Genomic DNA, 23,231 nt, shown 5'->3' on the forward strand with positions numbered 1-23,231 from the left:
CTAGAAATTCCATGCGATGAGTTGAACTACTATTATGTTTGTGGGAAATTAGTTGTATTTGGGAGGGAGCCAGAGGGGTACTTAGACACAGAATTGTGTGTGTCAGTTTAGTCAGTAGTGATCAGTGCACACCCTGATGTAGGCAGGGAGAATACGCCGGATGCAGGGAAACTATAGAACAACATTCAGCAAGCCAGTTCGGGCTGAAAACTGAGGGGCCATGTTCGGCTCAGTCAGTTGATTGTTAACAAGCTCGAATGGGTGCTTCATGACTGCGCCACTTTACACTGGGCAACCCATGAAATTCCCCAGCTTCTATGGTGGGATTTAAGCTCATGGGCGGGACTTTCTGCTCAAACCCGCCATTAGCCGGTGGCGGGAGCTTCTGGTCCCGCTGTTGTCAATGGGGTTTCCCGCTGAATGCCCTCCTTGCCTCCGGGACCCTGCGGCAGTGGGTGCATCGTTAGCAGGATATGAAGATCCCGCCAGCGTGAACGGCCGGAAATTTCGGTCCATGTCTCTGGATCATTAGTCCTCGCCTCTGGAGTACTAGTCCAGTAATATAACCACTCTGTTAATGTACCCCAAGAAGCAGTGGCTGTCGTTGGCAGGAAAGCTGTCAAATCTCTCATGAGGAAGCAGGAGGTGTATACAGACCCAATGTGAGGGTGGCAAGCTTGTGTGATGTGTTGGGCTTTTTTATTATAAATTTAAAGTGCCCAATTAATTTTTTTCAAATTAAGGGGATATTTAGTGTGGCCAACCCACCTACCCTGCACATCTTTGGGTGGGGGTGAGACCCACGCAGACACAGGGAGAATGTGCAAACTCCACACGGACATTGACCCGGGTCCATGATTGAACCTGGGTCTTCAGTGCCGTGAAGGAGCAGTGCCAACCACTGTGCCACCGTGCCACCCAACAGCAATTACTTATGTGCACAACACTAAAATGCTTTCCTCCAGTTTGACAGGGTGTTTGCTCCATGTCTTATTTTCCCCATGCCAATTAGCACACTGTCCCCAATTGCTTGTTAATCTCTGCATCCCTTCTTTAACAGACATATCCCTGGATGTGGATGCAGATCGTGATGGTAAAGTTGAGAAGAATAATCCAAATAAGGTGATTAAATGAAAACCTGTACAGTTTATGTTTTAGAACTCACTTGGGGTGAATTCCATGGAATTCTCCCTCTCTGTTAATGTATTGTTGATGGAAGAGCTGGAGAACTGCAGAAAACAAGAACACTTTGCATTTCCATCGTTTCTTTCACATATTAAAGCAAGGGCAGCACGGTGGCGCAGTGGTTAGCACTGCTGCCTCACGGCGCCGAGGTCCCAGGTTCGATCCCGGCTCTGGGTCACTGTCCGTGTGGAGTTTGCACATTCTCCCCATGTTTTCATGGGTTTCACCCCACAACCCAAAGATGTGCAGGGTAGGTGAATTGGCCACGCTAAATTGTCCCTTAATTGGAAAAAATGATTTGAGTACCCTAAATTTATTAAAAACAAAGAGAAAAAAACATTAAAGCAGCCCTAGATGCTTCACAGCATTATCAGTGAAAGGTTGACACTGATATATAAGTAACAAAAAACTTAGTCAAAGACTTAAATGAGCAGAGAGAGGTAGGGATCTTTCGGGAGGGAATTCTAGATTTTAGGACCTATGCTGTTGAAGGCACAGTAGCCCACAGTGGGGCGAAGGAAACTGGTAATGTCCAAGTGGGCACCAGAAGAGGAACACAGAGATCTGAAAGGGTTGTAGGGCTGAAGGAGGTTACAGAGATAGGAAAGGGCGAGGCCACAGAGGGATTTCATAGAATCATAGAATTTACAGTGCAGAAGAGGGCCATTCGGCCCATCGAGTCTGCACTGGGCCTTGGAAAGAGTGCCCCACTTAAGCCCACACCTCCACCCCGGTAACCTAACCTAACCTTTTTGGACACTGAGGGCAATTTATCATGGCCAATCCACCTAACTGCACATCTTTGGACTGTGGGAGGAAAGCGGAGCACCCGGAGGAAACCCACGCAGACACGGAGAGAAAGTGCAAACTCCACATTGACAGTGACCCAAGCTGGAAATTGAAGCTGGAACCCTGGAGCTGTGAAGCAACATTGCTAACCACTGTGCTACCGTGTCACCCCTCATAATTTTTTTTAATGATTGATCATTGATCTTTCCAGATTGTGCATTGATTTCAAATGATTGATCATTATTGATTTTTACATCTCATTATATGCACGACCAGGCCGCTATCCCGCCCGCCGGCTGCCCAGTTTCAAATTCCCCCCCTCACACACTCTATCACAGAGGCCGGGCCCCGCGGGCTGCTCGGTTTCAAGGCCTCCCCCCTTACATCAAAATGGGCAACGGCCCGGCACTGCGCGCTGCTCGGTTTCAAGTCCTCCCCTCCATCACAGCGGCCGGGTCCCACCCGCCACCCGGTTTCAAGGCCTCTCCCCACCCTTATATCCCAATGGCCAACGGCCGGGTCCCGCGCGCCGCTCTGTTTCAAGTCCCCCTCCATCACACTGGCCGGGTCGCGCGCCGTTTGGCTTCGAGTCCTCCCCATCTACATCACACTGGCCAATGGCCGGGCACCACGGTTTGAGCACAGGAATTACATTTTTTGGGGGGAAATCTTTTTATTGGCTTTTCTCATATTTATAAACATTTATATACATTATATTTTGCTTGCCCGTGCTAATTTGCCTTATTTTACAGAGAGGTTTGTTTTGTCCTTCATTTAACTAACTGTATGTACATTTTGTTGCCCTCTGGATCGGTCTATGATATCCCCCCTTCCCCTACCTCCCATTAGTTTCAGCACCCTTCCTCTTCTCTTGTGCTTTCCCCATTTTCCTCCCCCCTCCGCCCCAGGTTGCGCAGTCCTTTGGTTCCTCATCTTTTTTTTTTCCTGGCTTACTCTTCGTTGCTGGCCTCGAACTGGTTTTGGAACAGGCCGACGAACTGCCCCCTAAGTATCCAGGAAGCCTTCCTCTGACCCTCGGATGGCGTACTTAATCTTCTCCAGGTGGAGAAATTCCGAGAGGTCAGCGAGCCAGTCTGCAGCTTTGGGTGGTGCTGCCAATCGCCAGCCAAGCAGGATTCTCCGGCGTGTGATTAGGGAAGCGATAGCAAGGGCGTTGGCCCCCTTCCCCATGTATAGCTCTGGCTGCTCCGATACCCCGAAGATTGCCACTATTGGACATGGCTTCACCCTCACCCCCACAGCCTTGGACATTGCCTCGGAGAAGGCTGTCCTGAACCCAGCAAGCTTGGGGCAAGCCCAGAACATCTGGGTGTGGTTGGCTGGGCCCCTCTGGCACCGCTCACATTTGTCCTCCACCTCCGGGAAGAACCTGCTCATTCGGGTTCTGGTCAGGTGCGCTCTGTGCACCACTTTGAACTGCATTAGGCTGAGCCTTGCGCAGGAGGAAGTGGAGCTCACCCTGCTCAGTGCTTCGCTCCAGTGTCCCCATCCTACCTCTGTCCCCTGTTCGTCCTCCCATTTTCGTCTGGTCTCTCCAGTGGTGTTCGAGCTCTGTCCTGTAGCTGTCCGTGTATTTTCCCACACAGCCCCCCCTTCTCGCTGCTTGTGCTTATCAGGTCCTCTCGTAGTGTGCTTTCTGGGGCCCTGGGGTACCGTACTGTCTTTTTGCGGAGGAAGTGCTTTATTTGGAGGTGTTTCAATTCCTGTCCTTTTGCGAGTTTCAGGAATGGCATTTTAAGAAGCTATGCCTCTCTGCCAGACTAGGGTTCGATGCTGGCTAGCAGGTACAGGTGTTCGGTGAGCTAGACTTGGTGCAAGTTTGGACAAGGGCAGCAACAATTTGGATGGGGCGTTTGAGTCATTTGAAAATGGCGTCCCCATCTGGTTTAGCACAGGGCTAAATCGCTGGCTTTGAAAGCAGACCAAGGCAGGCCAGCAGCACGGTTCAATTCCCGTACCAGGCTCCCCGTACAGGTGCCGGAATGTGGTGACTAGGGGTTTTTCACAGTAACTTCATTCATTTGAAGCCTACTTGTGACAATAAGTGATTTTCATCTCTCGCTATACTGAGGAGTTCCAGCGAGCAGAGCTCCTCGGTGTAGAAAATGGGGCCATGTGCGGCATGGCGTGCGTTCCCCGCTCAGGCCCCTTATCTGACACAGGTGGTGTTTATAGCCATGTGTTTCTTGGTGCTGCCAACGCCAGGAAACACGGAGCTGAATGTGCTCGCTGTGGGACTTTGTTCACATTTGTTGAATCGTGCCCGTTGTCTTTCACCCGAGTAAGATTTCTTTGAACTCAGACCATTTCCACATTCAGAGATATCGATCAGTAGGAGATGGGATTTAGATGGCTGCTGAGATGTGCAGCGGAATTCTCCGTCGGCCAGATCCTCCGGTCCGCCGGCAGTACATCCAGGCCCTGTGGGTTTCCCGACGACGTGAGGTGGGCACAATGGGAGACCCCATTGGCCGGCTGCCATGGGAGGGTGTGGGTTGAAGCATTGGGTTGGGTGGTGTGGGGTGTGGGGGGGGCACCATGCCAACCCTTAGATTGTGTGAAACCGTCCGTGGGCAACCATTGCCCCTGCCCGACCGGCCAACCATAACCCGCACCAACTGCCAAGGCCTCTGGCCGAGCAGCTGAAGGCTATTGCTAATAGGGAATTGGCAATCGTGGTTAAGTTAGCACTTCACACAACCCAAGTGGATTTCCGTGGGTGGGCGGGCCATGTAGCATGTGGGGTTCATTACATAGCATCCCAATCAAACTGTGATGCATGGACACTGTGCCTGAACACTGCAGGAGGCAACACCACACACGCAGCAGCCAACATCCAAACACCCAGGGGATAGGACAATGCTCCAGGGACATGTCCACGTCTGGAGGGTGGGTGAGTGCAATAGGGAGCGGACCAGCGCCTGGTCCAGTTGAGGTGAGCGGGTGTCCTGGGTACAGGTCCAGGGTCCGGTGTTGGGAGCCCGCTGCAGCAGCGTGTGCTTGGGCAGGGCTTTCTGGGTGGGAAGGGGGGGAAATCAAAGGGGGGGGGAGGGGTGGAGGTCCCGCAGTGGGAACCACCACTGTTTGTCAGTCAAACACCCTCTCCAAATTCCTTACAGACATTGAAAAGTATGGACATTATTTTGGACCCCGCAGAACTTGCCCCAGGGGTGCTGCTGCTGGTTCGAACAGCCAGGTGCTGGAGATGGCGGCAGCATCAGCAGCAGCAGATGCTCGAGGCGGTGGCCCATGTGCTGGATCTCGCCCCACCGCCTGAGGACCCGGCCGCTCATCAGGCCAAGGAAGGACCTGAGGGGGAGGCCCACAACCGCCCAGGGTGTACAGGCAATGCTGGTCGTTTGAACAGATGATCTCGACAAGGAGATGGTGTGAAACCTGTGCCATGTCCTCACGGGCTTGGCACCATGGGGAGAAGGAGGACACCCGCTCCTGGTGGCCGTCAAGGTCACTGCAGCTCTGAGTTTTTAAGCCTCAGGATCCTTCCAGGGCTCGAGCGGAGACCTGTGTGGTATCTCGCAGGCCACAGCCCACAAGTGGATCCGACAGGTCACGGATATCCTGTTTGCCCGAGCGGAAAACTATCAACTTTGACATGGACCAAACCCAACAGGATGCCCAGGCAGCAGGATTCTCCCGCAATCTCCGGGATGCCCCAGGTCCAGGGACTGATAGACTGCACACATGTCGCCTTGCGCTCACCGGGCTATTTGGGAGTGCCGTACGTTAACAGGAAGGGATTCCACTCCTTGAACATGGAGCTCATGTGTGACCACCACATGCAGATCATGTACATGTGTGCACACTTTCCAGGGAGTGTGCATGACATCTACATCCTGGGGCAGTCAGAAAACCCGGTCTCGTCGAGGACCGCCCCAAGATGAGCAGCTGACTCTTGGGGGATAAGGGGTACTCGCTGAGGACCTGGCTGATGGGCCAGATCTGGCTAGGATGGAGGCTGGAGACTAAGGCAGAGATCCGATACAACTAGGCCCATGTGGCCACCCAGGTTGTCATTGAGCAGTGCATTGGACTGCTCAAAATACGGTTCCAATGCCTCGACCACTCCGGTGGTGCCCTGCAGTACACCTCCCAGAGGGTCGCCTGCTTTGTGGTGGTTTGCTGTGTCCTCCACAACCTGGCACAGCAGCGGGGTCACGAGCTGGACGTTAGGAATGAGGAATATGTGGCCACCGAGGAGGAAGTTGCGAGGTGGCGCCAGACCAGCAGGGGCTGGAGGATGATCCCAGGGAGGAACTGAAGGACCAGCCAGAGGCTGCAGGACACGTGGCAGCGGCTCACCTCCGAGGTGTTCTGCTGGGAGGTAGGAGAGGGGGCCACCCGGGGTGGACCGACGACGTCAGTTGGAGGACCGTCAGGAGAATGGGCATGTGGTCAGTGGGAGGGATGTGCCAGTCAGTATGGTAATAACAATTCACGTTTGACACGTTCTCCGGGTGGAGTCTGCTGGATCCTCACCTCTGTGGCTTCCGCTAACCCTGTGTTGGTGACTGCTCTGTCCTTGGCCACCCCCATCACTCCAGCACCCATTCCTTGAAGGTGATGTGGATCTGTATGTCCGGCACACTGCCAGTCTGGGCCCTCTCTTGGCGATTGTGGGAGAGCTTCTCCTGCAGAGACCACAGAGAGTGCACCATTAGTCACATGCGTGGTTCACAATGGTGAGCGGGGCGTGTGATGGAAGGGTTGAGGGGTGTTGAAGGGAGGATTGAGGACCACATGGAGAGTTGGAGGGGGTGGAATCTCGCTTGGGGGCAGAAAGGTCTTGGCGGGAGGTGGGGGGGCATTGGTGTCAACTCACCCGTGCTGCCCGGTTGAGGTCATTGTCCTTCTTACGACACTGAAGGCCAGTCCTCCTAGTCACACTCCCCGAGCTGACAGCTGCTGCCACCTCGTCCCAGACAGCACTGACTGCCTTGTGGCTCACCTTCCGGGATCCTCAGGGGAACAGGATATCCCTCATGGCCTTCACCGCATCGAGGAGCCTCCCCAGGTCTGCAACCCCGAATCTTGGGGCCATGGCTGCAGGCTGAGAGGGGCTGGCTGGTCAATTGCCTGTTTAAGTGCTGCTCGATCTTGTTAGCGGCGGTTGGGGTCCCAGCGAATCAGCTGGTGAGCCTTCATTTGCTGTGAGCAGCCCATGAACACTGAATAACATTGCTGGCCTCACTGGGTCGAGCAACCGGGAAACTTGCGGCAGTACCCGCTCGCTACCACACTTAGAAATATTTCCGGAGAATCGGACTTGGAGAATCGGACTCGGGGTTTGCGTTTTCTCCATGCTATTGTGAAGTGACGCAAGATACTTTTTGCTAAGCTGAAGAATCTATACCAATGCAAGTCTTTTCTTTTTAAACCAGGGTTCTTGGAAATGGGGTCCTAAAGGACATGGAGCTATTCTTCTCGTGAACTGTGACAAGGATGCACCTGGAGCTGCTGTATCTGACAGAAGTGATGACACAGTGCCCATATTTGAAGGTGACAAATAACCTGTATTGAGATACTGCTGGCTGAGTCATATGGACTCAGACTGGAATTATTTTGTCGGGGGTAAATGAAAGTTGAGATGCTATTGATAAGAACAGTAATTTTAAAAATCTCTGTTTTGGGAGGTAACTAAAACCATGCGAAGAAAAGTAAATATTTCTGGTTAGTTGACTCATTGTTCAACTTAAGAATATAGCTCCCCCCATTATTTTACTATCATATGTGGATATTTTGTTTTTTCAGACCTTGCTGATATGTCTCAAATGATCTTACGAACTGAAGGACCCACCTCTCTGCCACCTGACTACAAACTCCAGCTGTACATTTCAGCTTCTGATGAAAAGAAAGTACATGTCTTTCGTCATGACCTAAGTGAGTCTGTGGCCTTGATTTTCAAATCAGGATCCAGAAGGTTGGATAATTTTCAGATCCTGACTCTATGTTGCTACCATATCACTCATGTGATTCTATCCTCAAAGTGCCCAAATAAGTGGCACCAAGTATAACCAGGAATGATCCAGCACTAGATCCCCAGCTCATGATATTTTTCAACATTACAAAAAGCTTTAACTTTTGCCCACTTTGAATCCAATCGCAGTGCACTAATGTGTACTGTTAGGATGCTGGACGAGACCCCAACTATTTGCAATTTGTAAAATTGTGAGGAAATGTTATTGCACAGTACTAACCATGTTAACAGCACAGAAATAGCTTTACAGTTAACAGTTATTTCCTAAATCTGCCTATGTGTTCCAATTAAGCAAACCAATATAGTCCTAATGCCACTCATGAATAACGTTAACAACCAACTTTCCACTTGTTTTTCTCTGCGCAGAATCTTTGGAGGGAGAACCTTTCGGGACAAAAACAGAAATACCTCAGTTCAGATCAAAATCTTAGGAAGAGCTAACTTTTCAGACAGTCCTGGCTCCCCCCCTTTATTGTATCATCTGTACTCAAAGCATAAGATATTTTATCTCCGGCCACAAGATGCCCCATGACCTGTTTAGCAATCAATACCCCACATAAAGTACCTACACCATAGTTGTCCCTAAAACATAAACAATAATGCATTACTAGAACATTTCAATTATAAAATCAATTATGATCTCACTTGTATGGCCCCTTAATCATAACTTTAGCAGACATACTGGGTGCGATTCAGTGACCGCGTTGCAACCAGCACGGATCCAGGTGAATAGCGAGAGAGGGCAAAATCAAGATTTGCGCTGGGTGCAACCCGTTTTGTGTTTCACCTGATCCACTCCTGATGGTGAGTTCCGGATCATGCCCCAAAATGGCGAGAATATCATTAATCCTCATTTGCATTCATTTCAATCTCATTAACAAGATTGATGTAGAATGCTGCAGCCTCCGATGAATTACCCATGCGTCATTTAGTACTCCTGTCAAAAATGGGAAGCTGTCGTAATAGCTACTGAGGGGAAGTGAGGAGGTGAGTAGCCATTTCTATTTTCCGGCATGCAGCTCAAGGGCACTGGAACTGCTGCCCCAGTGCTCGGGGAGGCAGAGGGCACGTGGGGCCTCGGTGATTGGGCTTGGTCAGGGGATTTAAGCATTCCAGGTCGAGGGTCGCCCTGGGCTTTGCGTCTGTGAGGCCTTCAAGCTATCTTTAAATATTGTGAAGATCCATAACAAGGGCAACCACAGCTGCAGACTGTCTGTCCTGCCAAACACTCCCAGGACAGATCCCTGCTGTGGTTTATATCCCGAAATTCAATTTCAATCCCTTTAACTGCGAGCAGCCTCTAGCTTCACAGATGAAGGCTATTTCAAATGAGGAATTAACCTTATTAGTTATGACAGCACTTCACACTCCTCAACTCTCAAGTGTCTCATCGAGGGCACACATGCCATGTCTCAGGAGTATGATTAGTGCATTATAAGTCCAGGAAGCTTTGATGCCTGAACAGTATGCCTGAACTCTAGGAACATCAGCACCATAGAGGCAGCTGCCAACAAACAAACACATAAGAGGAGGGCTTCACCACTGTGGATCTTCTCGCAACCCGAGATAAATGTGTGGATGAACGGAGGGCAGCTGAGCACCATTTCCATAATGCTCCCAGCAGAGGTCTAGGGGCTCCTGATGTTGCCAGGAGTATGTGAGTGCCGAACAAGGTTTTCCTGCACAGCTCGCTCACTGGATGGCACTCTAAAGAACCAAGACACTTACAGCACAAAACAGGCCCTTCGGCCCTCCAAGCCTGCACCGTCTGCATGTTGCCCATCTGAACTAAAACCCCTCTTGAGAGAAGGCATGACACCTAGGGTTGGGGAGGCTTGGGGGATTTGGAGGTCCCGGGGTGAAGCTCTAACTGATTAGCAATATCTCTCTAGTCTCCAATTACTTCCAGATGAAACAATTTTTGCTAGTGTGGATGGCATGGAGGTTGCCTTTGTGTTGCTTATAGCAGCTGAGGTGGGTAGACGTCGGAGACAGCAACAATACCAACAGAGGCTGGAGGGGGCACCACATGTGCAGAGGGCTACTGAACACCCTGAAGACCCGGCTGTCCATCAGGCTGAGGGGGGACTCACAAGGGCAGGCCACCGACAGGTACCGTTGGTCATTCAATGAGCTGACGGACATCATGTGTCACAGAAGACTGCATCTTAGCAGAGAAACAGTGCGGCACCTGCGCCACATCCTTGCGGACTTGGCACCCGTGGAGGAGGAGGAGGACACCCGCTTCTGCAGCCCTGAACGTTTATGCCACCCGGTCATTCCAGGGCTCAAGCGGGGTCGTGTGTGGCATATCCCAATCTTCCACCTACAGGTGCATCCAGACTATACCACCTTCCAACAGGACCAGGCCCACTAAGATGCCCGGGCTGCACGATTTGCTGCCATCGCCAGGATGCCCAAGGTCCAGAGGGCGATCGATGCCACGCATGGCACCCTGTGAGCACCAGGACATCATATTAATAGGAAGGGGTTCCACTCCCTGAATGTTCAGATCGTGTGCGACCATCACATCCAAATCTTGCCTGATACCCAGGGAGCGTGCATGGCAGCTACATCCTTGGGCATTCAGAGATCCCCGGTGTCTTTGAGGACCACCCCAGGATGCCGGGTTGGCTCATGGGGGACAAAGGATACCTGCTGAGTGCATGGCTGATAACTCTGGTGCAGAGGCCTGAGACGAGGAGGAGATTCATTATAATGTGGCCCACATTCCCACCCGTGTTGTCATTGAGCGGTGCATCGGGTTGCTGGAAATTCGGTTCTGATGCGTGGACCGCTCTGGTGGTGCCCTGCAGTACAACAGATTGAGGGTCTCCCACTTTGTGATGGTCTGCTGTGCCCTCCACAATCTGGCACGGCAGCGAGGTGATATGCTGGAGAAGGAGGCGGAGGGACATGCGGCCTCATCTGAGGAGGAGGCAATCCAGGAAGGGCTGGAGGATGAGACTGAGGAGGAGCTGGAGGATGGAGAACGGGCAGCAGCAAAAAGCAGGCCCTCATGCTCTCCAGATTCTCCGAGGACGAGGCTGTGCCCATCAGTTCAATCCCCTGTTTCCTTCCCATCCTCCCTCACCCCATTTCCCCCCTTTCCTCCAATCCCCCCTCCCCCAATTCCTGTGCCCTCCGCCCCCATTCCCCACCCTGAATTCTCCTGCCCTCTCCTCTTTTCCCTCCCTCCCCCCATTCCACTCCCCCTCCATCACACCGCCCATACCCTGAGTTGGCACTGTCAGTGGGTCAGCATACAAGGCAGGAGAGTGATGGTAACTCATTGTGAGGAAAGCTCTGGTGCTTCTCAGGTTTTGCAAAAGTCGGACTCCTGTCTTTCTGCTGACAGCGTGCTCACACTATCCTGTGAATGGTCTGCATCAGAGGCTAGAAATCTGAGGCGATTGTGCTCCGGGGGGCGGGTGGGGGTGGGGCGTAAAAGGGGGGTGGAGGCAGGCACACTGCGAAGATTAAAATGACAACAGAGTATCAGGTGTGGCATGTTGCAATCGTGAACATTTTAATGTTACAGATTTCCATTCCCCCAAGCTATAGATAGTGACCTCACCAGTGCCCACTCAGAGCTCGTCACTCTTCTTGATCCTCCGTGGTCTTGAGCTCCGTTTAGATATGTACCCAGGATGCACATCAGAGTGGGAAGCAGCCTGCGGCCTTTCGTACCCTGTGGCCTTTGGTGCCCTGAGTGGACTTCTTCTGGAGGGCCTGGAGCTGGCGGGCTCCGTCCAACTTACCGGTGTCAATAGTATCGCCATGCCTGTTATTCCACTGCCCTTGAGATGCACTGATTTCGGGGGTGGGGGAAGAAGAACTGGAGACCACCATCGTCTCCTTGGTGGCAAGATCTCCTTGTATGGCCTCCAGCGCTTCCTCCTCCCTGATGGTGCCCAAAGATCCTTGGGGACTCCATGGGATGGCGGAGGGGGTGGGGGTGGGGGTGGGGGGTGGGGGTGGGATTGCAATTTGAGTGAACTCCAGAGGCCTCTGAGTCATCAGGCGCTGCCAGGCTTCCCATTGTCTGCAATATGGTGTCAACGCCCTCAGCGATGCTCCTCAGTGACTGGGCCACACTCTGCAGTGTCTCGGCAATGTCCACCTGCGTCTGGAACATGTTCCTCAGCGATTCGGATGTGATGTTGAGGCTCTCTGCCTTGGTGGTCACAGACTGAGCCATGCCTTGTACTCCACTACTCATGACACGGACGTCGTGCTCCAGGTTTTCCACTGTGGCCTCGGTGCCACACGTTGTCGGCACCATCTTCTGCCCCTGCAGCCTTTGGGACTCCTCCAATTGGCCTTGCAGTCACTGAAATGTCTCTGAAGCCCCCTCCTGAATCTCATGGCTGTGTCCTATCATCTGCATCAGCTCTGGGAGAACCTTGTCCAGAGGCTCGGCAGCTGGTTGGGACCCAGCCGAGTCCTGGGATCCAGCAGACCTCTGACTGCCTTGAATGTTCCTGCCTCCACCTGATGTGTATCAGCAACTGTGTGGTGCTCACCATATTGTGCCCCAGAAGTCTGTTCACTAATGTCGCTCACTGAGGTATGTGTCTCTGTGCTGATGGAAGGTGCGGGTGACAGGTGTGATGCCCTGCCGGTGGTCTCCTCAGTGCTCTCCTCCGAGGTGGTCTCTTGGGTGGCCGGGGCGGAATGACTCCGGGTGGCCCAGCCTCATCAGATGGCGATCTTGCAAGACAATGACCATATGGTCAGTGAGAGGGAAGGATCAATTTGTCTGACATGAACTACTCGCTTGAGGCTGGTTATCTGGATGAAAGGGCACTGGATTCTCACCTCGCTGGTGGAGGCCAACCTCGCTGCTGGTGACTGCTCTCTCCTCAAGAAACCTCATGATTTCTAGGGCACGTTCCTCATGGGAGTGACGACACGGATCTCTTGGATTTCATCCCCCCCCTCCCATCTTGGCATGCTAGATGAGCCGGTGGGGGAGGGTCTATAGCAGGTGGCATGTGTGGGCACCGTACCTGTATATGAAGGGGTTGTGCTGTTGGGTGCCAGGGGTTTCTGAGGAACAAGCATGAAGATCAGATGTGGGAAGGGTGTGAGGTGCCAGCCAGTGAATTGGAGGGGGAGGTTAGGGAATTTGAGGGGCAGCAGGCAGAACTAATGCCAGGAGAGAGGTGGTAACTTACATTGCAGCTTGCTGGAAGTCGTTTATCTTATGCCTACATTGGACGGCAGCCCTCCTTGTCATGCTGTCCGCACTCACAGCCCCAGTCAGCATTGATGGCCCTGCTGCTGGTCCTCTGAGCCCCTCGGGGGAACAGGGTGCCCCGTCTCTCATCCACAGCGTTGAGAAGCCTGGTCAGGTTAGCATCCCCACCATGACTGTCAGTTCTACGCTGCCATGGCTTGTGTGTTGACTGGGAGTGAGTGGTGAGGGAGCTTTTAAAAGCAACTCCCCCTTGTTAGCAGCGAGCAGCTGAGGTGCGAGTCGGAAGAATCAGACGGCGAGGGAGCCAGGCGTGCCAAGAATATCGTGTGGGGCTCATTTTGGACACTACGTTTCGTTGAATACAGGCCACGATCTCACAAACACGGCTGCCACAAAACTCCCCACCAAACGCACCCAATAACGGACTTGACTTTGACATCTTTCCATTGAATCGCACCCACTATCTGTCACAGTTTAGTAACATTACAGCAGGAAAAGAATGACAATTTCTTACATTCATCACAGTACAATACTGTTCAGTGATTTCAATTTGAAAATTCCCTTTTCAGCCTCACCCAACCTATTAACAAACTCCTTGAGAAGTTTAATGGGCTGGTAATTGGAAGCAATCATGTACCCCTTTACCGACCCCCACTCTCCCTTTGAAAACTGCATTGCATTCTGGAGGTGATAGGATGCAGTGATGCCCAACAGGAACACAATAATTAAATTACACCCGTCCCTGACCTCACCAGCAATTGAAAATCCCTTCCTATTTGCCTGATGTTCTCCAGCAGGTCATTTGTCTCACTTTCTAGTTTCTTGCCACTTTGGAGCCGTTGTGAATTTTGGATTTAGGCCATTCATTCCAGTTTCTCAATTTTCTAAATTAAAATCAAGTAGAATGAAAACCTCAACCTGTTTCTTGCTCACCCTCCATTTCCTCCCTGGCTTTCACATTCTCTTATTCAGGACCTCATTCCATTGTCATTGTGTCATTTTCCTTTTTTTCCCTGCACACTGCAGCAAAAATGACAAAGGTCCTGGGTGGCACCATGCTGTCGGTAGTTATGGATTATACAAAAGGGAACAATGAATATAATTTCTTCATCGAGGGGCTCCGGTTTCCAGATAAGGAGATTGGAAGCTTGGTGACCGTCAACCTTAGCCTGCTGGAACCAATGGTAAAATTCTAACCCAGTTCCAGTTGTATTCTATGAATGGTGGGAAATTTGCATCAGTGGGTTAAAATCATTGAATTGATAGCCGTTGTAAGATTTTAGCTGCCTTCTGGTCTCACTATTTTATGGGTTCTTGTGCCAGGTAGTTCAATGCTTCATTACAAAATATAAGATTTTGTGTCCTCTCCCTGATCTTACATTGACATGAATCATGGGAAACCTGCAGGCTACCTTTCCCCATGAAATGCCCAAGTGTAATTTTCGGTGAGAAAATTGTTGCAAATTCCGCTGGCACGATTCGGATCGCAATCTTGAGGCACTTTAAAAAATGTATTTTCCCCATGTGGAAAGCAAAGCGCCTGATTCGCCCGCCCCGGGGATCAGTTGAGCACTTCAATTAAGGGGCGCTGCATTTAAACATCTCCAGAACAATTTGATCTCATTCAAGCCAGGAGGATGGCAGCGGGAAGACCAGCACCCAGATTCTCGGAGGGAGCCCTGACTCAATTGCTGGATGCCGTGAGGAGAGGTGGGACACAATTTACCACAATTTACCCATAGGCTGGGAGGACGCCCCTCAGCAAGGTCACCATCCCCGCCTGACCAAGAGGATGAAGGCTCAATGTAGAAAAAAAATGAATGACCTGCTACAATCTGCAAGGGAAGCGTCCCCTGTCTCCCCTTGGCACTCCACCCTACAGTCAAACCCTGGAGTGTATGGCTGGAAGTGTCGTTCACATGTCCCTGTTCATCAGAAGTTGAGCCGGCGACATGCCAGTGGACAGTGGGGTCGCCCTGTACGCAAGCAGCGCAAGCTGAGTGTCAGACGCACAATCCGCGGATTTGCAGATGAGCTGCTTCACTATGTGCACCCCTTTCTCAACTTTTCCGTTTGACTGTGGATAGTGTGGGCTGGAAGTGACGTGTTTGAACTGATACGGCTGGGCAAACAAAAACCATTCAGGGCTCCTGAAGCACGGGCCATTGTCACTCATGACAGTGAGTGGGATACCATGCCTGGAGAACGTCTCCTTACAGGCCTTGATGATGGTCTGAGATGTGAGGTCTGAGAGCTTCACGACTTCAGGGTAATTGGAAAAATAATCAATGATTAACATGTAATCACCACCATTTGCATGAAAGAGGTCAATGCCAACCTTGGACCACGGAGAGGTTTCGATTTCATGCTGCTGAAGTGCCTCCTTACTCTGCGCTGGCTGGAAGCGTGACAGGTCGCGCAGTTAAGGACCATGTTCGTGATGTCCTGGCTAATCCCGGCCAGTGGACAGCCTGCCTGGCTCTGCGTTTGCACTTTTCCACACCCAGGTGGCCCTCATGGATTTGACGGAGCACCAAGCTCTGGAGACTGTGTGGAATTACAATCCGGTCCAATTTGAGGAGGATACCATCAACCACCGTCAGGTCGTCCTTTACATTGAAAAACTGAGGACACTGCCCTTTTTGCCAGCCATTGGCTAGGTGTTGCATAATACGCTGCAAGAGGGGGTCTTTGGCTGTCTCCTCACGGATACGAATCACCTTCTCATCAGATGCCGGGAGGGTGCTAGCACACAGATGCACCCGTGACTCAACCTGTGACTCAATGTACCGGATGACGTTCAGTGGTTCACTAGGCACGGTAATGGAGCCGGACAGTGTATCGGCAATGATGAGCTCCTTGCCAGGCGTGTAGACTAGGTCAAAGTCGTACCTTCTGCGTTTGAGGAGAATGTGCTGCAACCGAGGCGTCATGTCATTCAGGTCCTTGTGGATAATGTGGACCAGGGGCCTGTGATCCATCTCGACTGTGAATGTTGGCAGGCCGTAGACATAGTCGTGAAACTTGAGAATGCTAGTGAGGAGGCTGAGGCATTCCTTCTCTATTTGTGCATACCTTTGTTCAGTGGGCGTCATTGCCCTTGATGCGTAGGCAACCGGTGCTCTGGATGAGGTTTCATCGCGTTGCAGCAGGACCACACCGATGCCATCCTGGCTCACATCTGTCGAGATTTTTGTTTCCCTGTCTGGGTTGAAAAATGCCAATACGGGTGCAGTGGTGAGCTTGGCTTTCAGCTCCAACCACTCTGCCTGATGGGCCGCCTTCCACTCGAAGGCAGTGGACTTCTTCACTAGGTTTTGTAGGGCCGTGGTGTGTGAGGCCATGTTTGGGATGAACTTGCCCAGAAAATTGACCATGCCCAGGAAGCGCAATACCGCCTTCTTGTCTTCCGGGACCTTCATGGCTGTGATGGCCTTGACCTTGTCTGTGTCGGGGCACACACTCTGCTGAGAGATCTGGTCTCCTAGGAACTTGAGTGCCGACATGCCAAGGCAACATTTGGCCCTGTTCAGCTTCAGGCCATTGGCGTGGACTCGGCGGAATAACTGCTGGAGACGGGACACATGCTCTTCAGGGGTCGTGGACCATATGATGATGTCGTCCACGTACACACGAACCCCTTCGATGCCCTCCATCTGCTCCATGATGCGGTGAAATACCTCCGATGCCGAGACGATGCCGAACGGCATACGGTTATGGCCAAACGGTGTGTTGAAGGTGCAGAGCCTTCTGCTGGACTCATCCAGCTGGATTTGCCAGAATCCATGTGACGCATCTAACTTAGTGAAAAACCTTGCATGTGCCATCTCACTGGTGAGTTCCTCCCGCTTCGGGATGGGGTAGTGTTCACGCATTATATTCTGGTTGAGATCCTTGGGATCAATGCGGATGCGCAGGTCTCCAGAGGGTTTTTTAACACACACCATCGAGCTGACCCAGTCAGTCGGTTCGGATACCCTGGAAATGATCCCCTGCTGCTGCAGCTCCTTGAGCTGTTCCTTCAGGCGCTCCTTAAGTGGAACTGGGACCCGGCGTGGTACATGGACCACTGGCTTGGCATCTGGTCGCAGTAGTATCTTGTACCGATATGGCAAAATGCCCATCCCGTCAAACACATCTGGATACTGAGTGAGGATGTCGTCAATGCCAGGTTGAAGATCCACATTGGAGGATGTCGTTGAATAAACCCGCTACACCAGATTTAGCATTTTGCAGGTATGCGCGCCCAGTAGGCTTGACAATTTCAAACCTTAGTCGTGCATGGGTGCTCCGGTTGGAGACGAGTAAATGGCAGGACCCCAGTGCCGTGATGACATTACTGTTATAGTCCAGGAGCTGGCAGGCTGCTGGAAGGATCTTGGGGGGCTTCTTAATGCGTTTGAAGTCTGCCTGTGAGAGGAGGTTGGCAGAAACACCTGTGTCCAGCTTGAACTGGATGGAGCAGCAGTTGATCTGCATCACCACACGCCATTCGTCCTCCGAATCCACAGCGAGAAAGGACTAAATGCGAGATGAGTTAGGTGTGGCATGTTCACGTGTGGTAATGATGCCCACTCGGGAGGCGGACTCCAGGCACTGGATCCGTTGTGCCTCTTGCAGGGCAGTGTCCTTTTAAGTGGGTGTTGCTGCAGTTCGGGCACGTCATGACGTCGGTGTCGTGACGCGGTATACAGCGTCGCACATGTGCAGTGCGGTCAGCAGACGTCTGCACCTGCGCAGTGTGGGTGTCGGCCGCTTCGTTATTCCATTCGTATCGCGCATGCGTGGGGCTCTGGGAAAAGCGCGCAAGATGGCCGCTGTCTTCAATGCTGAGGTGCTGCATCCGGTAGATGGCCTGCATACTCTCTGCCTTGTGGGAGGCAAGTTTCTAATTTTCAGCCGATTTGTATTGGGAATACCGATTTTTTTTGCGTGCTCATGCACTGTACGTGTTTCAATCGCGACTGGCAGGGTCATATGCTTGATTTTTAGGAGCTGCTCTCTCAGAGGATCAGAGTGACCTCCAACATGATTTGGTCTCTGATCATGGAGTCAGCAATATCACCAAAGTTGCAGGACAGCGCTAGCAGGCACAGGCTGGTTAAGAAGGCATTGAAAGATTCATCTTTACCTTGAAGACGTTGTTTGAATATGTAGCGCTCGAAGATTTCATTGGTGTCCACTTCACAGTGACTATCGAGCTTGTCCAGGATGGTCTGAAACTTTGTCTTGTCTTGGCCTTCGGTGAAGTTAAACGAGTTGAAGAGTTCAATGGCTTGATCACCCGCTGTTGAGAGGAGAAGCGCAATCTTTCTTGCATCAGATGCACCCTCGAGGTCTGAGGCTGCGATGTACAGCACAAACTTGCTTGAATGTCCACCAGTTGGCATTGAGATTGCCGGAGGTCCTGAGCTGGTGAAGAGCCTGAATCTTCTCATGGTGCCAGGATACAGTTGCTGGTCGTCACGGAACAGACTGAGGTAAGCCACCTTAAATTAGTAGTCTCTTGGTATCATGTCATGTTAGGTACACTGGTATAACACTGGCTGCAACTTAGATCAAAAAGATACTCCAGACCTTGAATTTAGTTCAATCAGGTTTATTGAACTAATAGCACAGTTCTCTGTGAGTTCGACTCTCTGCTAACTTAAGTGTGGTTACGCTGTCTGACTGAACCAGACTAGCTCTTAGCCACGTGGTGGAGGTCTGAGATTGTAACAATACCCTTGACTGACTCTCCATGGGCGAAATTCTCCCCCAACGGCGGGATGTCCGCCGACTGGCGCCAAAGTCGGCGCCAATCAGACGGGCATCACGCCGGCCCAAAGGTGCGGAAGGCTCCGCATCTTTGGGGGCCGAGCCCCAACATTGAGGGGCTAGGCCGACGCCGGAGGGATTTCCGCCCCGCCAGCTGGCGGAAATGGCGTTTGTTTCCCCGCCAGCTGGCGCGGAAATGCGGCGCATGCGCGGGAGCGTCAGCAGCCGCTGTCAGTTTCCCAGCGCATGCGCGGGAGCGTCAGCGACCGCTGTCAGTTTCCCGCGCATGCGCAGTGGGGAGAGTCTCTTCCGCCTCCGCCATGGTGGAGGCCGTAGCGGAGGCGGAAGGGAAAGAGTGTCCCCACGGCACAGGCCCGCCCGCGGAAAGGTGGGCCCCGATCGCGGGCCAGGCCACCGTGGGGGCACCCCCCAGGGTCAGATCGCCCCGCGCCCCCCCCCCCAGGACCCCGGAGCCCGCCCACGCCGCCTGGTCCCGCCGGTAAATACCAGGTTTGATTTACGTCGGCGGGACAGGCAATTCCTGGGCGGGACTTCGGCCCATCCGGGCCGGAGAATCCAGCGGGGGTTCCCGCCAACCGGCGCGGCCGGATTCCCGCCCCCGCCCAATCTCCGGGAGCGGAGACGTCGGCGGGGGCGGGGGCGGGATTCACGGCGGCCAACGGCCATTCTCCGACCCGGCGGGGGGTCGGAGAATGACGCCCCATATGTTCATCAGTGGAAAGAGGCGGAGGCCTCATGTCTTTTATAGTCAGATCCCACCCCTGAGTGTCTTGCCTGCATATTGGTCATGTTCTGTTCTCTGTGTCCATTAGCTGTTTGCCTGTGTCTGCCTATATATCATTATGTGTGTGTCTGCATATCATGACAAATACTTTAAAAAATAAAAAGCCTGCAGCCTTCAGGACGACTAGCACCAGCCGCGACTCCCGTCCCAAAGGAGGCTCTCAAACACCCGCACCTCCCAACACCCTTGAACCAGCCCCCTCTGGAGCTGGCCAACAGAAACTGACCCCTTGTACTCCCTGGTACAGGTGGAGAGAGGGAGCTCACTTCCTCCCTCTCAGAGGTCATGGCACCTGGTTCCCATTTTAAAAAATCTTTAGTGATTCACACCCACGCTGTGGGTTGAAGATTCAATGAGGTCTGAAGATTCAACTTTAAACTCACTAACGACATTGAAATGGATTCAGATTTGAAGGGCGAGAACCTGATTGCGTCATCAGGGAGGAACCGGGGAGTTCGCATTGTGAAATCTCACCGGTGCAAATCCTGTTTATGACCTCTTGCGATATTTCACAGCCATTGGGGGATTTGCGCCTGCGGCTAATGGTCCTTCAAAACCGTGGCTGCAATCTTTAGTAGTAGTTTAGCAGTATTGCAACTAGAGCATGAGGGTTAGGATTATCTCCAGACATTCTTCCTATGTTTTAAAGAGTTGGCAGGAGACACATCCACCCACTCCTGATCAGAATTCCGACATATGTTATGTGGGGTGGAAATCTGACAGGTATGAGTCCAGCCCAAAGGGAAACCCCTTCCCATTATCTCCCAATGGGACTGCTCAGGTTTCCTGCCCTGCTAGGGCGGCACAATGGCACATTTGTTAGCACTGCTGCCTCATGGCACTGAGGACCTGGGTTCGATCCCAGCCCTGGGTCACTGCCCGTGTGGAGTTTGTACATTCTCCCTGTGCCTGTGTGGAACTCACCTCGCCAACCCAAAAAGATGTGCAGGGCTAAATGAAAGAGAAACTACTGGAAAAACTCTGCAGGTCTGGCAGCATCTGTAGGGAGAGAAAAGAGCTAATGTTTCGAGGCCAGTGAATCTGTGTCAAAGCTATAAGACAGAGAAAGTGGGAAATATTTATACTGTGGAGTGAGAATGAAAGATGAGTCATAGCCGCAGAAACCCAGGGAAAGGGGCTGCTAATAGCCACAGAAACCAAGGGAAAAGAGTGCTAATGGTAGTCCCCAGAGAGAACAAAAGATGTGAAAGATCAAACAGCAGAGAAACTAACATCAGAGGGTAAACTGTGACAGATGTAGATTTGGGGGAGTGGAAGGTGGAAGCAAAGGGGAGAAAGGGTAAGGTAAGCTGGATAAGATGGGGGAGGGTTAAATATTTATTAAGAAAGACAAGAAAGAAAGAAATGGTAAAAGACAGTTAAAATGAAATGGGATGAAAACAAATGGGTCGAGGTGGGGTCGAGCTGATCATCTGAAGTTGTTGAATTCGATGTTGAGACCGGAAGGCTGTAGTGTACCTAACCAGAAGATGAGATGTTGTTCATCCAGTCTGCGTTGAGCTTCACTGGAACATTGCAGCAGGCCAAGGACAGACATGTGGGCATGGAAAATGAAATGAAATGAAAATCACTTATTGTCACAAGTAGGCTTCAATGAAGTTACTGTGAAAAGCCCCAGTCGCCACATTCCGGCGCCTGTTCGGGAAGGCTGGTACGGGAATTGAACTGTGTTGCTGGCCTGCCTTGGTCGTCTTTAAAAACCAGCGATTTAGCCCAGTGTGCTAAACCAGCCCCTTTGTTAAAATGGCAAGCATCGGGAAGATCAGGGTCCTGAATGCGCACAGACCGACGGTGCTCAGTAAAGCCATCACCCAGTCTGCATTTGGTCTCTCCGATATAGAGGAGACCACATTGGGAGCAGCGAATGCAATAGACCAGATTGAAAGAGGTGCAAGTGAAACGCTGCTTAACCTGGAATGAGTGTTTTGGGCCTGGGTTCTTAAGCATGGAAAAGGTAAAGGGGCAGGTGTTACACCTTCTGCGATTGCATGGGAAGGTGCCATGGGTGATAGGAGAGTTACTGGGTATGGTGGAGGAGTGGATTAGATTATCTCGGAGCGAACGGTCTCTGCGGAATGCAGACTGAGGGAGTGAAGGGAAGATGTGTTTGGTGGTGGCATCACGCTAGAGTTGGCGAAAATGGCTTTGCATGCGGTGGCTGGTGGGATGAAATATGAGAACGAGGGGGACTCTTTCCTTGTTTTGGAAGGGAGGGGGGGTGGCGAGGGTAGTGGCGCAGGAGATGGACCGCACACTGTTGAGGGCTGTAGGTGGGAAATCATGGTTGAGGAAGAAGGAACACATTTTCAAAGCACCATTTTGGAAAGTGCATCATCGGAACAAATGCGATGGAGGCGAAGGAGTTGAGAGAAAGGATGGAGTCCACCTTATGTCCTCTTCCATGCTTGACATTCCAGGTCCAAAACACTCATTTCAGGTTAAGCAGCGTTTCACTTGCACCTTTTTCAATCTGGTCTCTCGTTTCAGATTCTAGCATCCACAGTGATTAGTCTTTATTAAGATGAGCAGGGTAGGTAGATTGGCCACACTAAATTGCCCCTTAATTGGAAAAAGATCATTGGATGTTCTAAATTAAAAAAAAAAATTCTTGCCCTGTTTGACTTCCAACATTGTGAAGCAACATCCAACCAGGTTGTATGAAATAAAGTGAGGGAATACTGCTGGAACATGAAATATCAATACAAATATAAATCCATAAGATGTTTCTGTAAACCTATCACTTTTTTAACACATTTTTTTCCAGATTGTTGGATATGCTCCCATTTTCACAGAACAAGTTGTATTCCATTTGGCTCCATGGATTATGACACCTAACACTCTGGCTCCTCAGGATGTGTATGTGTGCAGGTATGATGCTGTCACTGAAAGAAGTGACTGGTTTTCCTAGTGGACACAGCATCAACTTCCCTCGTTGATCACAATGGTCAGATTTCTGCGACAGCGGCAGTGAAAACAGTGGTTCTCATCCTCAGACTCAGCGAAACTGCAGCAGACAGCTTCTGCAAACATTCATTGAACTCGCCAGTAGTGACTGGGTTTAGTCATGAGAACGACTGATTCACCGTCGGGTGTGGTGGAAACCAGATCAGTGTGTTTTGCTGAGTGTATTTCCCGTTTTCTGAGCTTGTGATGTTATCAGGGCTTTTATGTAGGAGTCTGTAACTGGGTGTAATGCTTATCACAGGATTAGGGGCCGGGTAAAGAAACATCTCAATAATTAGCTCAATTTTATGGGCATACCAGGGGGGGTGGGTTGGAAAATGCGAGCCATTCACAAGACCATTGCCGTTGGTGGGAGTGGGAAATCCTGCTGGTGGGAAAATTCCAGACAATTGATTGTTTCTTCTTCTCAATATAGATTATACACGGCAATCTATTTGTGGAGGAGTTATTGAAAACTGCTATTCGGGAGAGTGATTGTGCATTTTGATTGA

At 51.5% G+C, this 23,231-nt stretch overlaps 1 protein-coding gene across 2 annotated transcripts in view; it reads left to right on the plus strand.

Moving 5' to 3' along the window:
* Positions 1–23,231, plus strand: part of LOC140392754 (protein-arginine deiminase type-2-like) — a 114,779-nt gene that overhangs the window by 44,129 nt on the left and 47,419 nt on the right. For both annotated transcript variants that reach the window (XM_072478344.1, XM_072478345.1), the window contains exons 5-9: positions 1,061–1,122; positions 7,395–7,512; positions 7,765–7,893; positions 14,220–14,377; positions 22,541–22,644. In XM_072478344.1, the coding sequence (XP_072334445.1) occupies positions 1,061–1,122; positions 7,395–7,512; positions 7,765–7,893; positions 14,220–14,377; positions 22,541–22,644 (571 nt within the window). The remainder of the gene's footprint in view (positions 1–1,060; positions 1,123–7,394; positions 7,513–7,764; positions 7,894–14,219; positions 14,378–22,540; positions 22,645–23,231) is intronic.

This window comes from Scyliorhinus torazame, chromosome 16 (genome assembly GCF_047496885.1).
Source record: "Scyliorhinus torazame isolate Kashiwa2021f chromosome 16, sScyTor2.1, whole genome shotgun sequence".
NCBI lineage: Eukaryota > Metazoa > Chordata > Chondrichthyes > Carcharhiniformes > Scyliorhinidae > Scyliorhinus > Scyliorhinus torazame.